This window comes from Penaeus japonicus, unplaced genomic scaffold (assembly GCF_977035675.1).
Source record: "Penaeus japonicus unplaced genomic scaffold, GWHDUDI00000001_assembly GWHDUDI00000029, whole genome shotgun sequence".
NCBI classification, from domain to species: domain Eukaryota; kingdom Metazoa; phylum Arthropoda; class Malacostraca; order Decapoda; family Penaeidae; genus Penaeus; species Penaeus japonicus.
Window position 1 is genome coordinate 30,760,096 of NW_028234431.1, and position 12,500 is coordinate 30,772,595.

The window sequence follows — 12,500 nt, forward strand, 5'->3', positions numbered from 1 at the left end:
TAAGTTGGTTTTGTTGCCTTTGTTATTGCTATCATTATCATTGCTGTCATTGTGGTAATCATGATATATCTAATTATCAGTATCCTACTAATTGCTGTCACTGTTAACTTCATAATGCATATCCCTCGATATAATTGTTATCATGATAATCATTATTGTTATTATTATTATCCGTATCATTATTATTATTATTATCATTATCATTATTAATATCATTATAATAATTATTATCATTATCATTATAACTATAATTATTATCATTATTATCGTTATCATTAATACTATTATTATCATTATTATTATCATCATTATCATTATTACTATTATTGTCAATATCCTTTTTATCATATTTGTTGTTACTGTTATCATCATCATAATCATTTTCATTATGGCTATTATCACTATCATTATCATTATTATTAATATCATCATCCTTATTATTATTCCTACTACTGCTACTTTCATTATCATTGTTGTTGTCGTTATCATTATCATTTTCATCCACCAATAGAAATGCTATTATCTTGCATAGCATTATCATTAGCAGTCAGTAACGCTGCAATCATTATCCATAATTACGTTATGACCTTTTTATCGTTATGTCCTTTTTATTCTTGGTACTCATTTTAATAATGAAGTTACCGTTTATATATATTCTTATCAGTATCATCACTCTTACTGATTATATATACATATACATATTCTTTTTTTTTTTTTTTTTTTTTTTTTTTTTTTTTTTTTTTTTTTTTTTTTTAGTAAATATAATTGGATGGCAAACCGGAATTTTTTTTCCATGACCTTTGACCGACCTCTGTGAATGACCGTTTGACCTCAGGCTGACCTCGGGGTTCGTTCTGATTTGTGAATGGCCATTGATTGTCTACAATGGAAGGTTACTTGCTTGTATTAAATATTATTGCTCTTAAGACGCTTAGAATGGCACGTAGGAGAGTTACGGAGTTACGAAAGGAAGGGAAAAAGAGGAGTAGAGATGGAATGAGGGCGAGAGAGCGAGAGAGAGAGAGAGGGGGGGGGAGGAGAAGGGAGAGAGAGAGAGAGGGGGGGGAGAGAGAGAGAGAGGGGGAGAGAGGAGGGAGAGAGAGAGAGAGAGAGAGAGAGAGAGAGGGGATGGGAGGAGAGGGAGAGAGAGAGAGAGAGAGAGAGAGAGAGGAGAGAGAGAGAGAGAGAGAGAGAGAGAGAGAGAGAGAGAGAGAGAGAGAGAGAGATGGGGGAGAGAGATGGGGGGAGAGGCAGAGAGAGAGAGAGAAGAGAGGGAGATAGTGAGAAATATAAAAGGGGGAGACAGACAGAGAGAGAGAAATAGAAATAGAGAGAAAGAGAGAGAGAGAGAGAGAGAGAGAGAGAGAGAGAGAGAGAGAGAGAGAGAGAGAGAGAGAGAGAGAGAGAGAGAGAGAGAGAGAGAGAGAGAGAGAGAGAGAGAGAGAGAGAAAATATGCACATATAACATAATACTGATCTTGTCGCATTCCATCAACATTTGGAGCAGATGTCAAACTCTTCGAATAAGTAATACAAACACACATAATTAACTAGAACTAATGTACCAAATCCCATAGCAGTTCCAATTAAGGTGTAAATACCTTTGTTGATAGATCCCTATCATTGACAATTCCGGTTATACATGCCCTGGGTTGACCTCTTTTTTTATCGTCTGTGTACCTCTAAGGCTGTACATGGTATCTTCTTCAATTATTCCCTGTTTCTCCGAATACTAGGGCGCTGGAGATCGATCTTGGGGCAAGGGTGGTGTGGTTTCCTGTTGATTGATTTAGTCTATGGGGTGAGAGAGGGTAATAGAGATAGAGAGAGAGAGGGAGAGATAGGGAGGGGGGAGAGAGAGGGGGAGAGGGGGGAGAGGGAGGGAGATGGATATATATAGAGAGGGGGGGAGGGGGGAGGGAGATGGAGAGATAGATAGATAGAGAGTTATAGAGATAGATAGATAGAGAGATAGATAGAGAGATAGAGAGAAAGAAATAGAGAAAGGGAGGTAGGGATGAGAAAGAGAGAGAGAAAGAGATGGGGGAAAGGGAGAGAGAGTAAGAGAAAGAGAGTAAGAGCTAGAGAGAGTAAACAGAGTAGAGAGAGAAAAAACAAACAAACCTATAGAATAACACCTCCAGAGAGAAGCAACTTAATACCACAAAAAAAGAAAAAAAAAACACATCCTTATACACGATAAAAAAGTAAATAAATAACACGTCCTTATACGCAATAAAAAAAAAATAACACGTTTTATACAGTAAAAATAAATAATAACACGCCCTTAAACACAACAAAAAGAAAAAATAACACATCCTTATAGAGAGAAAAAAAATCCCTATATGGGAAAAGATTCAAAACTCACTCAGCCTTTCACGAAAATGTATTCTAACACAAGCCTTTCTCCTACTTGCTTGCTAACACATTGTAGGGTCTCATGCATCCATGCATGATCAATACACATAGCAACATAGCGTCCCTCTCTTATCTCGTCTCTCTGAATGACCCACCTTTTGTTCTGTTTATATTTCAACATGTTAACATAGCTCTAAGGTTTTGTAAAAGATATGTGAGCTCAAAGAGGGACTAAGATTGGGGTGAGGATAACCTATGTTACCTCATCCTTTTGAGATGTACGTAATCACTTGTCAAAAAGTCAATCTCTCTCTCTCTCTCTCTCTCTCTGTCTCTCTCTCTGTCTCTCTCTCTGTCTGTCTCTCTCTCTCTCTCTCTCTCTCTCTCTCTCTCTCTCTCTCTCTCTCTCTCTCTCTCTCTCTCTTCTCTCTCTCTCACTCTCTCTCTCTCTCTCTCTCTGTCTCTCTGTCTGTCTCTCTTCTCTCTCTCTCTCTCTCTCTCTCTCTCTCTCTCTCTCTCTCTCTCTCTCTCTCTCTCTCTCTCTCTCTCTCTCTCTCTCTCCTCTCTCTCTCTCTTCTCTCTCTCTTCTCTCTCTCTCTCTCTCTCTCTCTCTCTCTCTCTCTCTCTCTCTCTCTCTCTCTCTCTCTCTCTCTCTCTCTCTCTCTCTCTCTCTCTCTCTCTCTCTCTCTCTCTCTCTCTCTCTCTCTCTCTGGTGACCTACACACTCTGCATTCTATTTAAGATTGGGGTGAGGATAACCTTTGTTACCTCATCCTTTTGAGATGTACGTAATCACTTGTTTCAATAAACTCGTCAAAGTCAAAAAGTCTTCGGCTTGTCTGTTGTTTTTGTTATTATCTTTGTTATTTTCATGATTTTTTGTTTTTTTTTATCATTGTCATTGTTGATAATGAAGATGATAATTATTATGATAATGATAATGATAATAATAATAAGGATGGTAATGGTAATAATAATAGTAATAATGATATCAGTAGTAGTAATTACACTATTATCATTATTATCATCAGTTTTATTATTATCATCATTATTATAATTATCATCACTGTTATCAAGAAAGTGAAGGATATTGATAATAATGATCATGATAATAATAAATGATGATACTTTAACATTATCATCATTACCATTATCATTATCGATTCATTATCCCTATCAATGTTTTTTGTTGTTATTGTATCATGATAATAACAATATATCATTATTATCATTATTACCATTATCATTATTATCATTACCACTATTATAATTATTATAATTATCATTATTGTTATCATTATAATTACTATTAATATTATCATCATTATTCTTATCATTGTTGTCATTATTATTGGCATTACAATCAATATTGTTATTATCATTATTATTATTGTTGCTGCTGTTGTTGCTATCATTATTTTTTATTACCATCGGTATCATTATCATTATTGTTATTAGTATCATCAATACTGTTATCACTATTATCATTATTATCAATATTACTTATTTTTTTCATTGTTACAATGAACTTATGGTTATATTTAATATAATCATATTCAATTATCATCACCATCATCATCTATTGTATGACTTTTATCATTCATTCGCGCTGTCGACTGATATATATATATATATATATATATATATATATATATATATATATATATATATATATATGTATGTATATATATATGTGTGTGTATATATATATATATATTTGTGTGTGTGGTATATATATATATGTATGTATATATATTTGTGTGTATATATATATATATATATATATATATATATATATATATATATATATATTAAATTACCATGATTATTTTCTTCTTTTTTCGCATGTGATTGGCCCAAGAATGTCCAACAAATAGAAAAAAAAACAATACAAACGGATGGATGAAAACAAAAACGAAGGAAGTGAATGAATACATAAAAAAAATCTGATAAACAGATAATGAGCAGAAAAAATAATAACGTTTCGAGTCAACTATTCAAGTGATGGTCGTGTTTTTTTTTTCTTTCTCTCTCTCTCTCTCCTCTTTGCTCTTCTTATTGTGTCTCTATGTATTTTTTTTCTATGGTAGTTTTGAGAATAATGACAATGCTAATTAGGGTGATGATAAGGATAATGATGTAACGTAGTAATAACGTTAGTAATAATGATAATGATGATAACAATAAATGGTAATGATGATTGGGATAATAATGATAGTATTTATCATTATAATTATTGTTGTTATTATTATCATTATAACTATTATCATCACTACTACTATTGCTATCATTATTATCAATAGCGTCGTAATGATCATCATTATTGTTATTACTATTATTATTATTACCATTGTTATTAATATCATTATCATCATCATCATCATCATTATCATATTTATCATTATCATCATTATCTAAATATCTAGTATTGACATCATCATTATCATATCCATCATTTTACACAAATTTAATCGCATAGTTAATTTACTGAATACGATTATATACATTTTGATATGCTTATCTATCTATGTGTTTCACTTTTCCTCTAAGAGGTGATATGATTGCTGGAATTTACTTATGATACTGTATTTCATCTTTCCTAATATCATGCATTTGTATTTGAGGTCATTTCATGTTGCCAAAAATAAACTAAAATCCCTATTGAAAGTGCAATAATGAAATAAGAATCCCTATTCAATTACACTTTTTAAAAAATACAAAACAAAAAACCCTACTCAATAAAAAGAAAAGAAAAAAACACACACAATAGAAAATTACAATTAGAACAAAAAAATACAACAGAAAAAAAAATCCCTATTCAATTACAATAAAAAATAATAAAAAATAAAAAATCCCTACTCAATAAAAAAATAAAAAAAAAAAGACACACACGCACTAAAAAAATCAAAATTACAACAACAAAAATAAAACAGAAAAAAAATATCCCAACTCAATTCCAATCTAAAAAAAAAAAAAATAAAAAAAAAAAAAAAAAAAAATAAAACAAAAAAAAAAAAAAAAAAAAAAAAAAAACACCTCACCATCTCCTTTTCTTTCTCTCTCCTCTCCCTGACCAGTGCCGGTGGAGGCAACAGCGTTCCTCGGGGCGGTTGCAGCATTCGTTGTGTTTCTCTTCGTGCTGTTTCTGTACCTGAACAAGAAACTTTGCTTCTACACTGTTGGCGGCTTCCCTTGCTGCGACGACCCACTGACCAAGGCGGATAAGCTCAAGGAACTAGGTAAGTGGCTGAATTAATTAAGAAAGGCGATCACAATCTTCTTCTTTTTTTTTTTTTTTTTTTTTTCTTTTTTTTTTTTTTTTTTTTGTGGTGGGGTGGATTTTTTCGTGTTTTTCGGATTCTTTTTTCTTTTTTTTTTTCTTTTTTTTTTCTTTCTTTCTTCTTTGGATTCTTCTGTTTCTTCTTGTCTTTCTCCTGTTTATCTTTCTTCCTTTTTTTCTTTTCCTCCTCCATATTCCTCTTTTTCTTTCAACTTCTTCTCCTTCTCTTTCCTCTTCACCTTCTCCTTCTCCATCTTCTGTCCTTCTTCTTCTTCTCCTTCTCCTTATTTTCCCTCTCTTCCGTCTTCTTCTCCCTTTCCATCTCATTCTTCTTCTTCTTCGCCTTTTCCTCCTCCTCCTCCTTCTTCTTTTGTTTTCTTCTTCTCCCTTTGCATCTCTTTCTCCCTTTCCATATCCTTATTTTTTTAAATAATAAATGATGATGATAATGATAATGAAAATAATGAAAAGACAAAGAAAAATAGAAAAAAAAGAAGAAAAGGAAATAGATAAAACACCGAACAGGAATAAAAACAAAAAAAAATCTATATCCATAATACGCCCCTACACTGGGCCTACAGCCACGCCCCCACCCCCACCCACCACCACCCATCCACCCACCCACCTTATTACAATAATCCAACGGCTTCCTTTCTGAATCACGTCCCGTATTACAAATGTGATTGTAATGTAGGCCTATGTCACCCAAAAGCATCATTGTGAGAGTATGAGACTGTGTGAGTTTTATTTATTTTTTTTTATTATTTTTTATTATTATTATCATTATTATTTTATTTTTTGTTTTGTTTTGTTTTGTTTTTATTGGTTTGTGTTTGTTGTGTTTTATCTATAATCATTTTCATTTTTTGGAAAATATGATTATGATGTAGGCCTATAGAGTCAAGCGCATTATTACCTGAGTTGGAAGCTGTGTGATTTTTTTTTTTTTTTTTTTGTACGTTTTTATTTATTTTTATTATTTTTATTATTATATTATTATTATCATTATTATGATCATTATCATTATTATCATTATTATTACTATTATTATTATTATTATTATTGTTATTATTATTATCATTATTATTAGTAGTAGTATTTATTACTATTATTATTATTATCATTATTATCATTATTATCATTATTATCATTATTATTATTATTATTATTATCATTATTATTATTATTATTATTATTATTATTATCATTATTATAATTATTATAATCATCATTATCATTATTATTATTATCATAATCATTGTTTTGTTTTTACTGAATTGTGTTTGCTGTATTTTATCTCTAATCAATTTCATTTTTGGAAAATATGATTATGATGCAGACCCACGTATTTATCAACATGTTGTTCCTTGTGACTGTTACCTGAGTTTATTTCAATGTTTTTCTATTGTATTTTCATCATAATTTCTCACACATCATCAAATTCAATCATTTCATTTTAACTTTTATTCGTTTGTAAATTCATCGGTATTATATAAGAATTATTTCCTCTCCTTTTAATACCATTCTAGGTTTTGATACGATTATAAATAATGTATCTTATGAAGTTGAAATCTGCATTAAAATAATTCAATATATGAATTGATAAAGGATTGAAGGAAGGAAATTATTTATCAAAGAAAGAAACAAATAAACAAAAAAAAAACATGTAAATAACTATCATAGAAACAAATATAAGATGAATAACGAATGCATAAATAAATGAATACATACTATAGATAGAATAAATCATTGAATAATTTATATAAATAGTAAAAAAAAGAATGAAACATAGATACATAAATGAATAAACAGAACCAATAGGTAAATAAATGAATAAATAAATGTTTACATTCAAACTTGCTGGCTTTTGATTCACGTCTTCATTAATTCAAGAGATTTGAGAGGACATATACAGACGAGAGTTAATTTCCAAACAGAAAAAAAGACATTTGGTCTTTTAACAATTTGCCTTTCAAAGCGATGCCTCTCATTTGACTACATATCTTTTTGATATATAACTCGCCTGGAAATTAACAAGGTATTTCCTGCAACGTTGATAGAGATGAGAAGAAAACTATGATTATGAAATTATTTCAAAATGATTCTAGTTTTCCGTATAAATATATACATTTCTAAGAAGATGAGGAAGTGGTATTTTTAAATAATTATTTTTGGATTACATATATATATTACTGTGTGGTTAATACAGTGGTAGATATCCATATAAAAAGGAAAGAATGAAAAGGAAAAGATACAAAAATATATCAACTTAAAGATATTTCGGAATCTACAAGAAATCCGAAAATAATACGATCGAAAGTGATCATTCTAAAAGTACCGTAATGTTGCCGCAATGATAACGATGTAGCGAGTAGGAGCTTTTATATAATTTCCCAAGAGGAAATCTACGGTGATGATTCTATATATTTTCTATGGTGGCGAATATCCCTTGAGTCTTTTAATATTGCATAAGGGTTATACAAGGTCGGTGGAATGGTAAGATTTCTGTTCAACTGATTCTGTCTATTCTTTTCTTTTCTTTTTATCTTTGTAACACTTTATTTTTGTTTTGGGTCGTTTTTTTTCATCCATCCTCTCTCTCTCTTTCTTTCTTTTCTTCTTTCTCTCTCTCTTTTTTTTCTCTTCATCTATCTTTCTCTCCTTTCTTCTTTCTCTCTCTCTTTCTTTCTTTCCATCTATCTTTTCTCCTTCTTCTTCTTCTTCCTCTTCTTCTTCTTCTTCTTCTTCTTCTCTCTCTCTCTCTCTCTCTCTCTCTCTCTCTCTCTCTCTCTCTCTCTCTCTCTCTCTCTCTCTCTCTCTCTCTCTCTCTCTCTCTCTCTCTCTCTCTCTCTCTCTCTCCTCTCTCTCTTTCCTTCTCTCTCTTTCCTTCTCTCTCTCTCACTCCCTGTCTCTATATGTCTATCTATCTGTCTATCTATCCATCTATCTAAATATATATCTCCCTATCTCCCTCTTGTCCTCTTTGTAATCCAACATTGTTACTTTCATCCCCGAGATATCGCTGCTAATACAGAACGATCTCAATGCTAATAAGAAACTGCAGCCGCGACTTTATGTAACGAGCTGGCGTGTTGCATAAAGTCGAGGACCACATTTCGCTGCTCAACCATAAGCAACATTTAAACGTAAGATCTACTAACAGAGAGAGAGAGAGGAACTGAAGAGTGAGAGATGAGGTTAGAGAGACGAAGGATGAGAGAGGTGAAGAGAGAGAGAGGGAGGGCTAGACTTGCTTGGGGGGGGGGGGGGGGGAAAGAGAGAGGAGAGGAGTAGAGACTAGAGAGGGAGATGGTGAGAGGTTTCTAAGGAGCTCGATTTTTACGCTCGAGGGGAGTAGAGAGATTAGATGACGAGAGGGGGTGACAATGAGGAAGGAGAGAGAGAGAGATGATCGATTGGGAGAGTTAGAGAATGATGAGAGAGAGATGAAGACGAGATGGAGCAATGAGACCGAGAGAGGACGGAGGATGAGGGGAGAGAGAGAGGTGGAGAGAGAGGAGGATCGAGCTAGACGAAGATGAGATGGAGTTAGTTCTATTGATGAGAGAGAGATGTAATGATTGGAAGAGCGATAGTTGAGAGAGCGAGGGGGGGGGGTTGATATCATATTTAATTATGAGGGGGCAGAGAGATGACGCCAAGAGATGACTTATATGATGTAAATTTAAGAAGGCGAGAAGCGAGGTGCCGAAGGAGAGATGTTGATGAGGGAGCTGAGAGGTAAGAAACTTATTATAATAAAGGATAATGTAGTCAAGAAGTATTCAGTAATGATGAGGTATTGACTGAGAGGATGATGAGTGATCGAGGATGAGGGAGATGCATGAGATGATGAGAGAGATGCAGGGATAAGATGATTAAGTCGATAGAAGCGGGAGATAATGAGTAGAGATGAGAGGAAGGGCAGGAGGAGAGTGATATAATATATCAGAGATAATGATAATTGGTAAAAGTACATTAGAGAGTGATAGAGTAATGAGATGAGTAGTGAGATGAATGTGGGGGAAGAGAGAGAGGAGAGAATGATCGACGGCAATGAGCGGGAGTGAGATGTGAGAATGAGAACGAAGATGAAAGAGAGAGAAAGAAAGCGGGGAAAAGGAGAGGGCATGGGAGATAGAGAGAGAGTATGGAGAGAGGGGCGAGAGAGAGCAAGAGGAGGAGAGAGAGAGGGTGAGAGGGGGTGGAGAGAGAGCGACGAGAGGAGAGATTGATGATTAGAGAGGAACGGGATCTGAGAGAGAGGACGTGGAGAGGAAGAGAGGACGGACTGGAGAGATGAGGAGAGGGATCGATGGTGCAGAGACGGGACTTACGAAGAGAGGAGATGTGAATGTGAGAGAGAGAGAAACACAGACGAGGAGCGTCCTAATAACACTCTTTGTACTCTTATGACGATATAAACTGGGAAAATAATGGAGGCGTGAGATGCGAGATACGGGACAAGCATCCCGAGATAACATTTAAGACGCATTTATATTAACTTCATCCGCTGAGCCTGGAAAGTCTGGAAAGAACAAAATCTAAATGGTATTTGGAGTACTTTTATCATAATCAACCGTAGAAAGAAAGAAGAATCAAATACAAATCAGGCAATAAGAGAAGAAGAAAAAAGAAAACCGTTATCATTATTTTGTTTTTTTCAAATTCAAAACTTCCGACGCCGTTAACCTTCATAATCAACCGTAGAAAGAAAGAAGAATCAAATACAAATCAGCCAATAAGAGAAGAAGAAGAAGAAGAAGAAAATGAAAAAAACCGTTATCATCATCTTGTTTTTCAAATTCAAAACATCCGACGACGCCGTTAACCTTCATAATCAACCGTAGAAAGAAAGAAGAATCAAATACAAATCAGCCAATAAGAAGAGAAGAAGAAGAAGAAAAAAAAAAGAAAAAAACCGTTATCATCATCTTGTTTTTCAAATTCAAAACTTCCGACGACGCCGTTAACCTAACCTCCATTTTCTTTCCCGGATTCCATGAATTCAGACACCGCTTAGCTTTCCCATTCCTCGAAGCCATATCCCTCTGATCTCCCTTTCCTCGAAGGCATCACAGCTATAGAGACGTAGGAAGCAGTCGGCCGACGTCTGTGTTGTGCCAACTCATCTAAGCAGGAATGTCTCGTTTTAGGTTAGTTTCCCCGAAGAAAAAAAAAAAGCAACAGAACGACACATGCGCCTAAAGAAGCCTGGATCGCGGCCCAGCCGCCTCCCTCGTTCAACTGTTTTAAAACTATTAAAGAGACGCTACCCATCCCCTAGCGTCACAGCCACCGGTCGGTCGCCAGTAAGGTTCTTTATTCTTTATAAAAAAAAAAAAATGACAAAAAAAAGAAACGAAAAAAAAGACGCATATATAACCATCATTTAATATTCTTTTTTTTTTTCTTTTACACCGTCGAAATATCTCTTCATTTTCCCCGACTCGTTAGAGGCCATTGCTGGGATGGGGTAAGTGGGGGGAGGCGCCCCCAAACCCGGTTATGTTTGATGGCCGGGAAAATTTTCGTCCGGGTGGTGGGGGTGGATGGGAGGGGCGGGTTGTAATTTAGGTAGCGGGGGGGGTTTTGATTTGGAGACGGGGTAAGGGGGGGGGGTGGGGGGGAGGGGAGCAGAGAGAGGGCGAAGAGGAGGCGCGAAAGGGGAGAGGCGAGCCAGAGGCCCTGGTGAGTGCGTGGGTGGTGAGGTGTGGATGGGCGGAGGGTGGGGCGGGCAGGGAGAGGGGGGGGAGGCGAGAGAGAGAGGGAGCGAGGCAGAGAGAGGAGCGGCGGTGGGGGGACCGGGGCGAGGGGGGCGCCCGGGGGGCGAGCGGGGGACGGGGGGAGTGGTGAGGGCGGGGCCCGGGGGGAGGGGAGGGGGGGGGGGAGGGGGGGGGGGGGGGGGGGGGGCGAGACGGGGGAGATGCGTGGTGTTGTGTGGTGTTTCGGGGTGGGAAAAGGCTGGAGAGGGGAGAGTGAGTTTCAGGGGGGGAGGAAGGTGGGCGGGGGGGGGAGGGGTACGGGGGGGGCGCGGAGGGCCCAAGGGGTGAGAGATGGGAGGGGAGCACAAGACAAGGATCGCCCGGGGGCGGCGGCGCCGGGGGGGGGCGGGCAGCCCCCAGCCACAGGGGCCCCCCGCCGATGGCCCCTCCCCTCCCTCCTCCCTCTTCCCCTCCTCCCAATATTCCTTACCCAACATCCTCCATCCCTCCCTCCACCCTTCTTCCCCTCCCTCCTCTCTCCCCCCCCCCCTCCCTCCTTCCCTCCCTCCCTCCTCACTCTTTCCCTCCCTCCTCCCTCCCATATTTCCTTCCCCCTCCCTCCCTCCTACCTCTTTCCCTCCATCCCATCTTCCCTCCCTCCTATCTTCCCCTCCCCTTCCCTCCCCCTATAGTCCCTCCCTCCCTCCCTCCCCCCATAGTCCTTCCCTCTCATTCCACCCACCTCCACTACCCACACCCACCATCCCCCTCCCTCCTCCCTCTTACCCACCTCCAATCATCCCACATCCCCCTCTCTCCCCCCATAGTCCTTCCCTCCCTCCCTCCCATACTCCCTTCTCCCTCCCTCCCTCCCATCCCCCCTCCCTCCTCCCTCTTCCCCTCCCTCCTATCTTCCCCTCCCTCCCTCCCATCATCCCTCCCTCCCTCCCACCGACCCTTCTTCTTTCCCCTTTCCCCCTTTCCCTCATACCTCAGTCGACCTCGAGTCTCGCCCTCAGAGAAGGAGGACCTCTTCGCATCGAAAGGGAAATGAAAAGGTACTTGGAAGTCATCACGATTCGAGTTCCTTTGAGACGTGAGGGATTACGTCATAACGAGGGAGGACGAGAACTAGGGGGTGGGGGTGGGAGGGGAGT

At 37.5% G+C, this 12,500-nt stretch overlaps 1 protein-coding gene across 4 annotated transcripts in view; it reads left to right on the forward strand.

Annotated features, from left to right (window-relative positions):
- Syt14 (Synaptotagmin 14) overlaps window positions 1-12,500 on the forward strand; it is a 92,170-nt gene that overhangs the window by 40,237 nt on the left and 39,433 nt on the right. For all 4 annotated transcript variants that reach the window (XM_086554251.1, XM_086554254.1, XM_086554253.1 and 1 more), the window contains exon 2: window positions 5,436-5,597. In XM_086554251.1, the coding sequence (XP_086410377.1) occupies window positions 5,436-5,597 (162 nt within the window). The remainder of the gene's footprint in view (window positions 1-5,435; window positions 5,598-12,500) is intronic.